This window comes from Martes martes (genome assembly GCF_963455335.1).
Source record: "Martes martes genome assembly, chromosome: 17".
Taxonomy (NCBI): domain Eukaryota; kingdom Metazoa; phylum Chordata; class Mammalia; order Carnivora; family Mustelidae; genus Martes; species Martes martes.
The window spans coordinates 42,762,874-42,778,856 of NC_137905.1; the positions used below are offsets into that span (position 1 = coordinate 42,762,874).

Below are 15,983 nucleotides of genomic sequence, written 5' to 3' on the forward strand. Positions count from 1 at the left end.
TAGCTGTTTCTGGGTCCATGACCTCCCAGAACCCCACATAGCCCTGCCCCCTCAGCTGAGAGATCTGGAATAACTCAACAGTGTTTTGTGTGCCGTGTTTATTTGGGGGCAGTAGTGGAGAGAAGTCTGACCCCTCGGGCAGGGCATTCTGAGGATCTGTATCTTGGTGGGAGTAGGAATAGGGTGCTGGGGAGGCATCAGGAATGACCCGATCCAGGCATCAGGTTGTTGACTGCTGCAATGTGGGCTCATTTGTAATATGGCCTCTGTGTGTTGAGGTCACTGTAGACATCTGACCTCTGACCTTGGAGCTCCTAATGGGAGGGACAAGGTGGGAACCGTTAGTGGGTAAGGTCCACTGAATAAACTTAAAAAAAGTTCAGCCTTCTCCCAGTGGCCTATACAGCTCCTAGCAGCTTCTTCAACCTTGTAGCCATGGAAAAGATCTGGATTTTATTTTTTTTTTAAGATTTTATTTATTTATTGGACAGAGAGAGGTCACAAGTAGGCAGAGGAAGGCAGAGAGAGAGGAGGAAGCAGGCTCCCCACTGAGCAGAGAGCCTGATGCGGGGCTTGATCCCAGGACCCTGAGACCATGACCTGAGCCGAAGGCAGAGGCTTAACCCACTAAGCCACCCAGGCACCCCAAAGATCTGGATTTTAATCAACTGCATTTAGTGTTTCCCTGTCTCCTCTGCCTCATCATTACACCCCAGCCTCAGGGCCTTTGCACAAGCTGTTCTCTCTGCCCGAACACTGCTTTCCTGGATATTCCCATGGATGGTTCCTTCTCCCCCTTCAAGTCTCAGCTCATGTCACTTCCTCAGAGAAGTGTTTCTTGATTTTGCCATCTAACTTCTCCCCACCACACACACACTCCAGGTCCTGTCACACCAGTTGTTATTTCCTCCTCAAATTATCTTATTTCTTAATTTGCTTCAGGTCCATCTCCTAGGATGTAAACTCTGTTGCTATGTAGGGGCTCAACAAATTCCACCTAAGGATGAATAAATTGGAATAATGCCTTGCCCTAAAATTTCACGGCCCCTGATGACTGAAAAGTTCCCTCATTCTTCTGGACCTCACAAAGCCAAACTCAAGATGCTTATGCTTTACAAAGAGACTTTTTATCCACAAGTGACACAAAGCAAAGCTGGCTGCAAATAAGTAAGAGACTTCACAGAACAAGGCTTACAGTTTTGGGAGGAGAGGTCTAATGGCCCCAAGAGGCAGCCCTCAGACTGAGTCCCTGAAATCATATGCAAATGACTGGTCTGGGTATGCACCTTTATGGGAAGGGGTCTGTTTGGCCTCCATTAGATTCTCATAGAAGCCCTTGACCCCCTAAAGAGTTGAGAAAGGCATTGATAAAGAGGCAAGCAATGGAAAGATACCTCTCATTGAGGTTGTTGTTTTTGTTTTTGTTTTTGTTTTGAGAGAGAGAGAATGTGTGTGCACACGTGGAGGGGGAGGAGGGGGAGAATTTTTTTTTTTTAAAGATTTATTTAGGGGCACCTGGGTGGCTCAGTGGGTTAAAGCCTCTGCCTTCGGCTCAGGTCATGATCCCAGGGTCCTGGGATGGGCTCAGGTCATGATCCCAGAGTCCTGGGATCAAGCCACACATCGGGCTCTCTGCTCCGCAGGGAGCCTGCTTCCTCCTCTCTCTCTCTGCCTGCCTCTCCACCTACTTGTGATCTCTGTCTGTCAAATAAATAAATAAAATCTAAAATAAATAAATAAATAAAGATTTATTTATTTGACAGAGAGCAAGAGTGGGAGGGGAGGGGCAGAGGGAGAGGGAGAGAGAGAATCCCAAGCAGACTCCCCACTGAGCACAGAGCCAGCGGGGACTAGATCCCACAACCCTGAGATCATGACCTGAGCCAAAATCAAGAGTCAGGTGCTTAACCTACTAAGCCATCCATGTGCCCCTGCACGGTGGTTCTTAAGAAGGGTTTCAAGATCCCTGTACCACCCCTAGATTATATTCACAATTTCGTAAATTTTTGTGTGGATTTTTCTGAGGAGTCTCTCGCTTTCATCAGGTTCTCAAAGGGATACAGGACCAAAAAATCCTAGAACTTCTCTTTTCAGATTACCAAATTAGGGCTGAAACATGTCCTCTGCCTTTCTAGAGCTTCTCCCAGAAATCATCCTGTCCCGAACAATTCCATGCCTGCCTTCTCGCTAAGGCCTGCATTTGCCCTTGCGAAGGTAAAGCCCTCCCTGTATTTCCTCACATGTTTTAAGCTGAGCATAAGGTCATGATTGATCATTGAAAGCAGTTTTGTGGGGTGTTTGGGTGGCTCAGTCATTGGGCGTCTGCCTTCAGCTCGGGTCATGATCCCAGGGTCCTGGGATCAAGTCCCTCATCAGGCTCCCTGCTCTGTGGGAGGCCCGCTTCTCCCATCCCCTCTCCCTGTGCTTGTGTTCCCTCTCTCACTGTGTCTCTCTCTGTCAAATAAATAAAATCTTATAAGTAGGTTTTTTTAAAGATTTTATTTATTTATTTGACAGAGAGAAATCACAAGTAGGCGGAGCAGCAGGCAGAGAGAGAGGGGGAAACAGGCTCCCTGCTGAGCAGAGAGCCCGATGAGGGACTCGATCCCAGAACCCTGAGATTATGACCTGAGCTGAAGGCAAAGGCTTAACCCTCTGAGCCACCCAGGAGCCCCAATAAATAAAATCTTAAAAAGAAAGAAAGAAAGAAAAGGGGCGCCTGGGTAGCTCAGTGGGTTAAAGCTTCTGCCTTCGGCTCAGGTCATGATCTCAGGGTCCTGGGATCTAGCCCCACATCGGGCTCTCTGCTCGGCGGGGAGCCTGCTTCCCCTCTGTCTCTGCCTGCTGCTCTGCCTACTTGTGATCTCTCTCTCTGTGTCAAATAAATAAATAAAATCTTTAAAAAAAAGAAAAGAAAAGAAAAGAAAGCAGTTTTGGACAGATGCTCTCCATGAGTCTTTGAGGGTTTGAAATGCTGCTGAGAAATTGGCTTTAGGGTCTAGGTTCTAGAAGGACTGGGGAAGTGTTTAAGACAGACACCCACAGGGTAAGAGTGAGATGTGAGGAAGAAAAGCGGGTTTTCTCACCTGATAAGGCGACTCTGTCTCAGTGATGCGCTGTTTCCTGGTCACTGTTGGGGGTTGGGGGGTAGTGCAGAATGCAGAGTTAAGGCGGTGAACTGGGATCCTTTTGCTGCTACAAAATCAGCCCCTCCATCATTGTCCCTTTGGCTGGTTGTGACTTGGGAGCTTACCCCTCCCTCAGAGGGCCCCAGGCTATCCCCTCCAGCCCCACTCACCCTCCACAGCCCCTCGCCCCCGAGGGAAGAGCCGGCCCAAGGAGTACACAGCCAAGGCAATGAGGAGGGTCAGCACCAGGTCCCCCAGCACGATCCCCGCCAGCACCCCGGGACTCACCACAGAGCAGTTGCATCCTGAGAATGTGAGACAGGGGTTGGGGGTTGTCAGTGGGGGCTGGGAACTGGGAGGAGGTGTCAACAGGGGAAGGTTTGGAGAGCTTGGGGAACAGAGATGGGGAGTTCTTTGGGAGGTAGGGAAGGGGACTGCAGAGTCTAGGCCTACCGTCCTGTGCCTGGACAAAGCTGAAACCTGAGGAGAGAAAAAGAAGGTAAACTGAGGCAGGGGGTTGTGACTGGAGGGTGGGGGCAGAAGCTGGGGAGGGTGGGTCCCGAGAGCCAGGAGATAAGAGTGGAAAGCCATGTCTGGTGGGACCTGTGGGCCAGCGTCAAGGTCACTGACTGTGTTAACTTCTACCTCGACTTGTTCTGTTGCAACACTGGTAGAGTCCCCTCCCCCCGCTGCTACCAGAGGCCACATCTTGGGGTCTCAGGCTCTGGGAGACAGCCATAAGTTTTGGGGGGCTGGGGTTCTGCTTTCCCCCTTCTCCCCTTTTGGTTCTCTCTCTACCCTGCTCCCTGCTCTGCCCCAAGCTGAGCCCAGGGACTCGGGAGGCAGCTGTGATAGCCCCCAACTCACCACACAGAGTCAGAAGGAGAGGCAGGAACAGGAGCCTGGTGGAAGGTCCAAGGACCCCCATGACGCAGGCAACACCGCTGGACACCGGAGTCCAAGGGCCGGTGGGATGTGGTGTTGCGTCCGAGTGAAGGAGGAAGTCTGAGGTGGGCGGTGGCAGGAGGGAGGAGGGGACAGTAGAGGAGGAGGGACAGAGACAGATAACGCCAGGAAGAATCAGGCCAAGACACCCCCAGGGGGCCATGCTGTAGCCCCTAATCACTGGACATAAAAGGGGAAAGGGTTCATGTGCCCAGTCGGGGGTCAGCCATCAGTGTACCAGGAAGTTAGTACTATGACTGAAGCCAGCTTTGCCTCTTCCTGCCTGGGCAACCTTGAACAAGTCATCCAACCTCTCTGGGCCTCAGTTTCCTTATCTGTAAAATAAGGAGGAAAATAGTGCCTATTTTGTAGGAGTTTGTGGGGAGCAAATGGATTAATGTCTCTAGAACAGGGTCTGACACTTGTCAGCTTTTTATAAGCACCAGCTATAATTATTTGATAATCAGAACTTTGTGATGTTTATAGGATATTAAGAGAGCCCTCAGGATATGGGCACTAATGAGCTGCAGGCATTCTGTCCTAAGGTGTTAACACTTTTAATTCCACAGCAGCCATCTGAGGTAGACGCCCTTGTCATCGTCATCCCCGTTGTACAGAAAGGTGCAGACACTTGCCCAAGGTCACATAGCAAATAAATTTGGTAAGGAAACACAGGACACAAAGACAGATATTTGACCCTTAGAGAGAAGGAAAAAAGAGCCAAGAGGAAAGATACGGAAGGAGAAAGGGGTGGCGAGGCCAAGGAGAGAGAGGGATAGACAGGGACACAGATACAGACAGCACAGACACAGGATTGGGGGTTTGGAGGGAGGCGAGTGGGGCATGACATGCGGACCACTGGGCTGGGCTGCGTTGCACCACCGAATGAGGAAGTAGCTGGAAGTGAGGACAGAGGGAAGGCCACCCAGGAGGAGACAGGGACTTCTAGTCCCCGCCGCCACCACCACCACCACCGGAGCCTGAGCTGGGGCTGGCTAGGAGGAACCTGAGGTTAGGGCACTGGGGGGATGGGCCCACGGCAGGAAGCCCCCCTCCCCCACCCAGGCGTCACACCCCATAGCTCCCTGGGCCTGGTCTCAGGAGAGAAAAGGGGAAATTGGATGCTGGTCATGGGACAGATTCTGAGTGGCCCTTCCTGGTGGGGGGATTTGGAAGCCGGAGGAGGGCCAGGGCCCAGTCCCAGGTAGCACTGGCTGCCAACAGCCACGAGCACCCAGGTCTGGCCCCGTCCAGTCTCTAAAGAACCAACATCCCCACCACTACCACCACCAGGCCTGCAGTGGGCGCAGAAAAACAGGCCCCAGAGGGCCTCGAGATGGAGGAAGCTGAATGAGCCTCCGGGCTTTCAGAGAGCTGGGGAAGCTCTGAGCCTGGAAGGGCTTCATCTGACTCCAGCACTCAGTGCTCTCGGGCTCACTGTGGCTGGGCTGGGGGAGCAGACTGTGAGGGGCACAGCTGCTGTGGTCCAGTTTTATTGTGAGGATTTTGTGAGGTCTCTCAGAGTAATGTCTGCCTGGCATGTTCTATCTGCTCAGTGACTCTTTTTTTTTTTTTTTAAAGATTTTATTTAATTTGACAGACAGAGATCACAGGTAGGCAGAGAGGCAGGCAGAGAGAGAGGAAGGGAAGCAGGCTCGCTGCTGAGCAGAGAGCCCGATGTGGGACTCGATCCCAGGACCCTGGGATCATGACCTGAGCCGAAGGCAGAGGCTTTAACCCACTGAGCCACCCAGGCGCCCTGCTCAGTGACTCTTAATCACCGTCCTCCTCATTACTGTTATTGTTAGTATTTCAAGTCTCCAGTTCTGGGCTCACCTTGATAACCAGCCTCTCTCAACCCCTCAGACTCGGCCTCCCGGTCTGGTCCTCCTGACTCCAGCCAGGCCCGAGCTGTCCCCAGAAATAGCCAGCACACTTGTGCACCAACCAATCAAGCAAATGTGGCCATACAGCCGGGTCTGGGTCCAGGAGCCCACCCCCCCTTTTAGTGGCTGAGATGTGGGGAAGTCCGAGGTATCCCAAAGGAACAGACTGAGGTGGTGGCAGATATCTGCGGGGGGGGGGGGGGGGCGGGGAGTAGGGCTCCTTACCAACTAAAAGTATTAAATATGTTAGCAACTGGTACGACTATACTGGTACGGAGCACAGAATGCTGATCCGGGCTGGTCGGCCTGGGCTCTCTGTGGGTAGATGGGCCATTGGATGAAAAAAGGGTGAGCTGGAGGGCACCCAGCTGACTGGGAGACACCCCTCACCCAGTGCCAGGCTCTAGGAAGTAGGGCTGCTTCACCTCCCATGAGATCTGTGAAGTGTCTTAATCTGTCCTGGCAAGCAGCCCAAGAGTTGGGCAAGGCCCAGGCTGACTTTGCCAGAAAGCAGGCAATGTGGTGAGCCTGTGAGGAAGCTTGTCTCTGTGGAAGCGACAGCCCCTCCCTACTCTCCCTGCTTCTACTTTTGCCCCCTACAACCCATCCTCCCCGTAGTGGTCAGAGGAGGCTTTTTGAAAAGTCAGAGAACCAATTTTGTAAGTGGCCAAAAAATGTGAACAGATACATCACAGAAGAAGAAACCCGGATGGCCAATAAGCATGCGTGAAAGCGTTCAACATCATTAGTCATTAGGGAAATACGAATTAAAACCACAATGAAATACCATTACACACCCACTGGAGTGACTAAAATGAAAAAGACTGACCCTCTCAAGTGTCCGCAGAGACGGGGAGCAATTGGAAATCTCACGCTGCTAGTGGAAATGAAAAGCAGAACCACCACTTTGGAAAAGAATTTGGTAGTTTCTCATAAAGGTAAATATTCACCTACTCAGAGATCCAGCAATCCCACAGAAGCAGGCATCTACCCAAGAGAAATAAAGCATATATTTACATAAAGACCTGCCCATCTTTCTGTCCTCCCCTCCTACCCCTCTTTCCCTCGCTTCCCCTACTCCAGCTACACGGGCCTTCTGTTTAAGTCAAGTTCATTCTCACCCCAGGGCCTTTGTACCTGCTGTTCCCCCTGCCTATGATGCTTTTCTCAAAGTTCATGTAGAGTCAGCCCTTTCTCACCCTCCAGATCTCAGCTCAAATGTCACACCCTCACAGAGGCCTCTCTTGCCCACCACCACTCAAGCCACCTCCCACCATCAATTTCATTTTCTTCCTGTATTTATCATACCTGAAGTTCTCTGAACTGTGTGTTCCCATTTTTCCTGTCTGCTACTTTCTCTAGAATGGAACTCCATGAGAACAGGAACCTTCCTGCCTTGTTCACTGTTATATCCTCAGCACATATAGTAGATGCTCAGTAAATACTCTTTCAATATTTCAATAAATGGCCACCAGTAATGGGTTGGATGAAGGGTGGCTCTTGAACCCTGCCGAGGTCTAAGGGATCCCAGACATGCCCACCATTTCTTTTTGAATTGATCACTTGTCAGATAAGAATGCTAGTGTCTGCCAATATCCTCCTGCTTCTTCTTCCATGAAATTTTCAGCAGGGCATCTGGCCTCATTTGTGTTTAGAGTGGTCATAGAACTTTGTTCTGGCTGATAAGCAATGTGGGAATAAATGAGCAATTTAGAAGTCCTAGCCTTTGTGGAAGGATGCATTCCACTCTTCCTGATTTCCTCATTCCCTGGAATTTGAATGTAGGAATCTTAGAACAAGTAGATGAGGGCAACATCATCAAAATGAAAGAGGGAGAAGACAGAAGAAGCCTCAGTGCCTTTTGCTTTGACAAAGAACGTGGTGGATGGGCCCTAACATTCTTGAACACATCCCGTTTGCTGTTTAAACGAGTTAGTGCTTCTACTGTATGCAATGAAGAACGTGACTGCCTCATCTGGGTCAGGCGTAACCTTGGTTTAATGACCAGAGTCAAGAGGTGGGTGTAGGTAGCTCCAACTTGTGGAAGGAGTCCTAAGACAGTCACAGTGCGGGCAGTTGCAAGCCAGGTAGCCTGCCTGGAAATGGCACACACTGAGGGACTGTGCTTAAGGCACCTCCTTCTTCTTCTCACTTTCAGATAAAATTCTGATGTGAATACCAAACTATTTCCAGGTAAAATACGATGCTACATACATAACCACACAGGGGAGGAGAATGAGTGGGAAAGGATGGGCCCTAGTTGGATGGTTGTCGGGGGGTAGATAGACTGTGGAGGACTCCTCATACTCTTTTATGTTTCATCTTTTCAAAATTCTCTAAATTAAAAATTTCTTGAGGAGCACCTGGGTGGCTCAGTCGGTTAAGCATCTGCCTGTGGTTCAGGTCAAGGTTCCAGGGTCCTGGCAGGCTAGCTGCTCAGCAGGGTGTCTGCTTCTCTCTCTCTCTCTCAAAGAAATAATAAATAAAATCTTTTTAAAAGGCGGGGGGGGAGGGTACCTGCATGGCTCAGTCAGTTGAATGTTTGCCTTCAGCTCAGGGCATGATCTTGGGGTCTTGGGATCAAATCCCATGCCAGGCTCTCTGCTCAGTGGGGAGTCTGCCTCTCCCTCTCCCTCTGTGCTCTCTCTCTCTCTCAAATAAAAAAATAAAAATTGAAAAAAAAATAATTCTCTATTTTTCTTGTGGTGAAGATTACATGGCTGTATGCACTTGTCAAAACTCACAAAACAATATACTAAAAAGGATGTATTTTACTCTATGTAAATTCTACCTGAAAAAAAAAAAACTGTTTTAAAGAGATGAAAATTGTAAGCACCAAAAGAACCGGTAAAGAGGTTTCATGATGTCTTTATTTCCTACCAGTTGCAACGCTGACAAGTAAACAGATGTTTCCCACTTTGACTTCTGGGAAAATGCTGGCAAATACTGACTTGCAAGGTGAATGAATGAAGCAGGATCCGGTGATGGGCATTGTTTTCTCCCCTTCTATTAAAATAGAATTTGTAGGGACGCCTGGGTGGCTCAGTTGGTTGGACGACTGCCTTGGGCTCAGGTCATGATCCCGGAGTCTCAGGATCGAGTCCCGCATTGGGCTCCCAGCTCCACGGGGAGTCTGCTTCTCCCTCTGACCTTCTCCTCGCTCATGCTCTCTCTCACTGTCTCTCTCTCAAATAAATAAATAAAATCTTTGAAAAAAAATAGAATTTGTAATTGGGCATCTGGTCTCCTAGCCGAGGCTATGTTTCTCAGCCTCTTTGGAGCCCAGTGAGATCTTGTCACTGTCTGCTGGCCAGTGGAATGTGGGAAGAAACAACTTCCAGGTTGTGTCCCTAGAGGCAAAGATGTGGGCTCCCTTTCTCTATTCTTCCTCTTGGCAGGAACATGACCCTGACACTGGGCATGGACAGACATCCTAGACCACAACAACTGACTTTTTATTTGTGAAATGAAGGTCTCTGAAATATAATTAGAGCAATGATCCATGGATATATCAATTGTGGTTCATCTATGTCATCAATGCAGTCATTATAAATGAAAGAGAATTCTTCAAGCTGGTTTGAAGGGATTTTAATTGAGAAAAGTAAGATAGAGAGAAGAGAATACAGTATGAGGCCAAACAGTGACCAAAAGAATCCCTTGTAAACATGTAGATATAGGTTTGCATATTGAGAGGTGATGCATAAAGTTGTGGAAGGAGACACCTCAGGCTGCCACCATTGGTAACACCGGTGACCTGGGGGTCAGGATAGGAGATCGGGGAGGATAAGAGCAAAACAGGGTTGCAAGTGAAAGAAATAGATGATAACAATAATGTGTATAACAAGATGCCTTTTATATCAAATTTTGCATGTAAAATTGTGTTTATCCGCACAGCATAAACTGAATGACATTCAAGAGAATATCAACAGTGGAATCTCTGGGTGGTGAGATTTAGGTTGCTTCTATTTTCTTTATTTTTAAAGTTTCTGTTTTTACAGGGAGTATTTCTAACTTGCATAATCATTAAAAAATATTTTAATTTCAGAAAACACAACAAATACATAAAGGCAGGGGGATAAAAAGACGGGACTTCTGCTGCCAGTAATAGTGGTCTAAGAAATCAGAAAGCACCATCTCACTGAAGAACAAATGAAAATGCAGGATGAAATATATGGGAAGATTTACTCTAAGTAGCAAAGCACTGGTAAAAGGGTAAGGAAATACTACCCCAAATCCAAAATAAAACAAGAGAGGAACCCGGAGCGCAAATGCCTTCAGAAGAAATGCTTTCACATTGTTCTACGGGCATTTTCCAATCCAGAAGACAGTTTGGGACTAGAGAGGCAGAAGTAAATGCCCAGACCCACCCTGACCAGAGAGTCTGAACATCAGCTCTTCATTTTAAGCTGGGATCTGAATGCTGTCGCACTCAAGGTAAGAGTGAGCTCAAAGTCACGTAGCCTTCATGTGAACTAATAGCTTATCCTTATATGCCCTAAGCCAGGTAAACCTAGGTCTTGTCCTGGATTAATATCCCCTCTGGAGTAACATACAACTGTATTTGGTCTTCAGAGTCTTCCTACAAGTCTAAGACAACATGAACAAGAACAAGCAGAATCAATAGATATGACAATGTACATGCAAATACTTCAGATTTCTGACCATATCATATATGCAAGTTTTCGTCCTGCCCCTTTTTGTAAATTATTTGTATGAACCCGGAACGAGCACCTATATTCCCTTCAACTGTTCATCTGTGACCTGACCTTGCTGTTAGACCTCTGCTCTTTGCCCTGGAAAGGAACCAAGGAAACAACCATCACACTACAGAGGGCAAAATATATTAGACACCAAAGCTAAGATTTCATTTCTCAGTTCACCTATGCTAAGAAAGAGCTGTGGGGTGAGTCTGTTTCCTCTTTCTTCTTCCCACTGCCTGGAATGTGGAAGTGGTGGGAGCCATCTTGGACCACGAAGGTCAGGCTGTTCCCCAACGGACGGCAAAACCATAGGTTAAAGCAGCCTGGATCTCTGATACCATGAAGCCCTGGACTGTTTATACTTGGTTTATTGGTGAGAGAGAAACAAACTTCTACTTTGTTTAAGCCACTGTTATGTAGAATTCTATAATAGGGTTCATATCCTACTAACCTATGTCCTATCTAAGTGCTCATTACACATGAGCAATTTCTCCTGTTTCTAAAACTCCCTTAGAAATATCTGTCTTGGGGCGCCTGGGTGGCTCAGTGGGTTAAAGCCTCTGCCTTCGGCTCAGGTCATGATCTTGGGGTCCTGGGATCGAGCCCCACATCGGGCTCTCTGCTCAGCAGGGAGCCTGCCTCCCCCTCTCTCTGTGCCTGCCTCTCTGCCTACTTGTGATCTCTGTCTGTCAAATAAATAAATAAAATCTTTTAAAAAAATATCAGTCTTACTGGATTTGTAATATTATATCCTCTGAAGTTTTTGAACTTTTATTCACTCATGCACATATTCATTTATTCAATATATAACTGTCCAGGCCCCTGGATGGGTGATAGACATGTAATGATGAACAAAACTGCCCTCACAGAGCTTACATCCTATGTGGAGGGAGACAGGCAATAGACAAGAAAACTAAATAAATAAAACGTTCCTATTTTCAGAGATACCACGTTCTAAAATGTGCAGCAGAGACTGGCTAATTTGTCACTAAAATGGCTTCCCTTTGCTCCTTTGCACACAGCTGGACATTTCCCCTCATCCCTTGCAGTCAGGTATGTGAGCCGACAGCACATGAGCAAATGCGTTTCACTGGTGTGACCCTAAAAACCTCCCACTTGTGACCCTCACCTCTTTCAACAACCACTATTAGAGAGGACGGGGAGCAGGGAGGTGCAAACCAACTAAAGTTGCCCAGAGCCAACGGATGGAAGGAGCCTGATTCCCGGGGTGACTCAGCTGCAGATCCTGACTGCATTACACTATGGTGTGAAGGAAATAGACTATACTAAGCCACTGAAATCTGGGGGTTCCTTGGTTAACAGTAGCTAGTAACTTACCTTACCTAATACACTCCCTAAAGCAGAGACTCTGGAAGACTACAAAAATGGTTCCAATTTTTCACCCCTCTCCCTGCCTTTTTCCATCTGACTTTACCACAACTTCCTTCGAAGGGCGGAGTCTATTCCGCTCCCCCCACCCCCTCACCGCCCTTGAATCTGAGCAGGTGTTGGGAACGGATGAGGTCAAAAGAATGTGGAAGAAGGAAATGGAGTGACAGTTGCCAACAACAGCTGATACAGGCTCTCTGACCAAATAAATTCAGAAAAAAAAAAAATGCCCTGGAACTTTTGGGACACGCGGTCTGGGAGAAAGAAGCCAGCCTCCATGTGAGAGCACCATGCTGGAGTGGCCCTGTGTGTTTGCTCTGATCAACAGCCCACTGACCTTTCATCTAACAGTCAACATTGCCAGCTATGTGAGTGAGCCACCTTGGCTACCCGGACCAGTTGAGTTTTCTTTTCTTTTTTAATATTTTATTTATTTATCTATCTATCTATCATCTATCTATCAGAGAGAGAGAGAGGGAAAGAGAACAAGCAAGGGAGTGGCAGGCAGAGGGAGAAGCAGGCTCTGTGCTGAGCAAGGAGCCCCATGCAGGACTCAATCCCAGGACCCTGGGATCAGACCTGAGCCAAAGGCAGCTGCCTAACCCACTGAGCCACCCAGGCATCCCTCCAGTTGAGTTTTCAAATGCTTCCAGCCCCACTCAGCATCTGACTTCAACCATATGATGGACACCAAGTGAGCACAGCCCAGCCCCACTGAGCCCTTCTTGAATAACTGATCCATAGAGTCAGAGGAAAAAGAAAATGGTTGGTTTAAGCTGCTTAATTTTTGGACAATTTGTTCTGTAGCAAAAGATAACTGAAACACTGGGGTTGCAAATTCTACCCTAACCTGCATCCTATAGTAGCCAGACATGTAATGTAAGCCAATGAGTGGGGCCTGGTGTGGGATAGCAGAGCATGGTGGGGGACCCTGATTTACCAGGGAACCCATGCTGTGCTGCTCTAGGCTGTATTTACCCCCAGAACTGCTCATCTTCCCCTTCCTGCCTGCATCCCAGCCACAGTTCCCAGTCTCCCCCTTTATCTGGATTTATCTGGGGTTCTGCCAGTGGGAAGCAGTGACAGGAGCCTGGAGTGGGAGCAAGGGGCCATGGCAATTCATCTCTCTCCCCGTGGTTGTGCCTCCTCACAGCTCCAGCCAGCTTGACAGTCCCACTGGGTCTCCAGTTTCTTTTAGGTGACTTTGTCTCTGGGCTTTCCTGATGCCACCTCCTCCCTTTCTTCCTCCAGCGTGGAGTGACAGTGGCTTCCCACTGTTGCTAATTTCTGATTGCTTCGCTGGCTCCCGCTTAGCCCCCCAGCTCCTCCATCTGGTGCATAACCATCTCCATGTGTCAACATCCCTCTGTTCTAATATCTGTATCTTCATCAGGCCCTCACAGGTAGAGCAGCTCCAGCCCACTGTGCCCAAACAGACAAGTGGGCTCCATGTTGTCAGATAACCCAACATGGCAGAAGCCAAAACCAAGAGTGTTGTGGGGTTTGGGAGAGCTACGTCACAGAAACCAGAAGGGGAGTTTTCAGACAGGACTGGTCTGGAGGACTTGTTAAAATGCAGACTGCTGGGTCTTGTCCCCAGAGATTACAGTTCAGTGGGTCTAGAGCAACATAATTTGCATTTCTAACAAGTTGTCATATGATGCTGCTGCTGCAGACCCAGATATCACACTTTGAAAACCACTAGGTGTAAAACGATGCTTTCTAATAGAAATATAATGTAAGCCATGTGCATCATTTAAAAATTGGCGGGGGGGGGGCACCTGGCTGGCTCAGTCGGAAGAGCATGTGAGTTTTGATCATGGGAGCCATGAGTTCGAGCCCTGTGTTGGGTGTAGAGATTACTTAAATAAATTTAAAAATAAAATAAAATAAAATTTTCCAGTAGCCACAGTTAAAAAGAAAAAAAAAAAACAGGTGAAAGTATTTTAATAAAATAGTCCAGTCATATGTTTTATTATTAATACATCCCAAATACTCTTGTTTCAGCAAGTTGACAATGTTTTTAAAAAAATTTTTTTTAATTAATTTCTTTAGAGAGAGAGAGAGGACGAACAGGAGGGGCAGAGGGAGAAGAGAGAATCTGAAGCAGACTCCGTGCTCAACATGGAGCTCGAGATGACGACCTGAGCCAAAACCAAGAATGGGATGCTTCCGTGCCACCCTGGCACCCCTACATGTTACCAATGTTTTTAAAACTCTTGAGATATTTTACTTTTTTTTTTTTTTTAGTAATAAGTCTTTGAAATCCCAGTGTGTTTTTATACTTAAAGCACATCTAAATTAGGACTAGTTAAACCTTCAGTACCCTGTGTGGCTAGTGCCTACCATACTGGACAGCACAGGATAGGCCGGCTGTTGCAGGATTAGTGTTAAGGACAGAGAACTGCCTCTTGAGTTTAGCTACACGGAGGAGTTTTAGCAACACAAAAGTGTTGGGTTTTTTTGTGAAACAGAGGAAAAGAGATGGAGGGGAGAGCATGTAGACACTTCCCTCCTAAAGTCTGCCTGTGTTACTATAATGGATGGATCAGGCTGACAACACTGAAACCCAACACTGGATATTAATATCACAAACACAAAAGAAACATCCAGACATTATTATGTGCCTCCTGACTGAAGAACTCAACATCACCCATGAAGTATTCTTACCGCCCGGCTGGCTCAGTGCGTGAAGCCTCTGCCTTCCGCTCGGGTCATGGTCTCAGGGTCCTGGAATGGAGCCCCACATCAGGCTCTTTGCTCAGCAGGGAGCCTGCTTCCCCGCTCCCCCCCACCTGCCTCTTTGCCTACTTGTGATCTTTCTCTCTGTCAAATAAATAAATAAAATCTTTTAAAAAATAAAATAAAAAATAAAAATAATAAATTAAACCTCAATCTGACCCAGCCTCTAGATCTACCAGTTTGCAGGACATACAGGGGACAGAAGAACATAATAAAGGACACCAAGAAATGCAACCAGCCAAATCAGACTGTGGGATAAATGAGAGGGAGGGGGAACCGCCCTAGAATAAAAGACTTAAACAGGTGCCAACAAAATGCAATGCATAGATCTTGTTTGGATTCTAATATGAGCCAGTCAACAGTTAAGACATTTATAAGACAATCAGGGAAATTTCGGGACAAGTTGGGTATTAAATAAAATTAAGAAATTATTTGTTGTTGGGTGCGATACAGGTTGTTGTTTTTTTTTTTTTAAAGAAACGTGTATTTTAGAGATACATAAAGAAGTATTTATGGATGAATGCGTATGATGTCTGGGATTTTGCTTTAAACTAATTCTGCAGGGAGGGAGGCAGAAAAATACAAGATTGGCCATATGTTGATAATTGCTGAAGAAAGGTGATGGGTACCTGGGGGATCATTACACTATTCTGGTTTTATGCATCGTTGAACATTACCATAAGGTGGAGTTTTTGGTTTTTTTGCTTTTAAAGGGGGTAGAGAGGTAGCTGTGAAGGAAAAGAGAGAAAAGAAGGGGAAGGGATTTTTCTTCTTTTAAGACTAAAGCGCTATGAACAGGCTCGAGAGCTGACAGGGGATAGTGGCGATTGAGGAGAGCCGCAGGCTGGTTCCAGGACATATACAGCGGTGGGGTCTCGCTGGTTCTTAAAGGACTGCACAGCCCCCCCCGCCCCCCCCATAACCCTTCCCCCTGCTGCTTCAAAGCGGCTGCGACTCCTGGGACAGAACAGTGGCCCATACCCACCTGCTAAGGTCCATCTGGCTTGACCAGCCCCCCGCGCTTGCGCAGCAGTCCCCCCACAGGGCGCAGGGCTCAGTTCCCACATCCCACAATCCCCCGCGCCGCTCTGGAGGCGCGCTCCAAGAGGGGGCGAGGCCTCCTCAGCCACCAGATTTGAGCAAGGTGAGGCAGAGGGTGTCGCGTAGCCTTCTGGGAAATGCAGTGGGCTTGG

At 47.7% G+C, this 15,983-nt stretch overlaps 1 protein-coding gene across 9 annotated transcripts; it reads right to left on the reverse strand.

The window, feature by feature from the left end:
- Positions 1 to 78: 78 nt before the first annotated feature.
- Positions 79 to 15,868, reverse strand: TYROBP (transmembrane immune signaling adaptor TYROBP). Of its 9 annotated transcripts, none has more exons than XM_080829513.1 (8): positions 15,776 to 15,868; positions 14,719 to 14,778; positions 6,789 to 6,946; positions 3,996 to 4,133; positions 3,582 to 3,608; positions 3,299 to 3,433; positions 3,087 to 3,130; positions 79 to 314 (listed from the first exon to the last, which is right to left on the reverse strand). In XM_080829513.1, the coding sequence occupies exons 4-8, from the start codon at positions 4,054 to 4,056 to the stop codon at positions 249 to 251; spliced, it is 333 nt and encodes a 110-aa protein (XP_080685639.1). In that variant the 5' UTR covers positions 4,057 to 4,133; positions 6,789 to 6,946; positions 14,719 to 14,778; positions 15,776 to 15,868; the 3' UTR covers positions 79 to 248. The 9 variants fall into 9 exon arrangements, with proteins under 9 accessions (XP_080685639.1, XP_080685634.1, XP_080685633.1 ...); XM_080829508.1 differs by having other exon boundaries at positions 87 to 314; positions 3,996 to 4,408; positions 6,910 to 6,946; positions 15,776 to 15,867; XM_080829507.1 differs by having other exon boundaries at positions 87 to 314; positions 3,996 to 4,408; positions 15,776 to 15,862.
- Between the last annotated feature and the right edge of the window lie 115 nt (positions 15,869 to 15,983).

Coding starts and splice junctions, on each gene's coding strand:
- TYROBP (XM_080829508.1), bottom strand. CDS start 4,236: ATGGCCCCCTGGGGGTGTCTTGGCCTGATTCTTCCTGGCGTTATCTGT. Junction 3,609..3,995: donor TCTCCTTCTGACTCTGTGTG/GTGAGTTGGGGG, acceptor TTCTCTCCTCAG/GTTTCAGCTTTGTCCAGGCA. Junction 3,131..3,298: donor GGGGCGAGGGGCTGTGGAGG/GTGAGTGGGGCT, acceptor AACCCCCAACAG/TGACCAGGAAACAGCGCATC.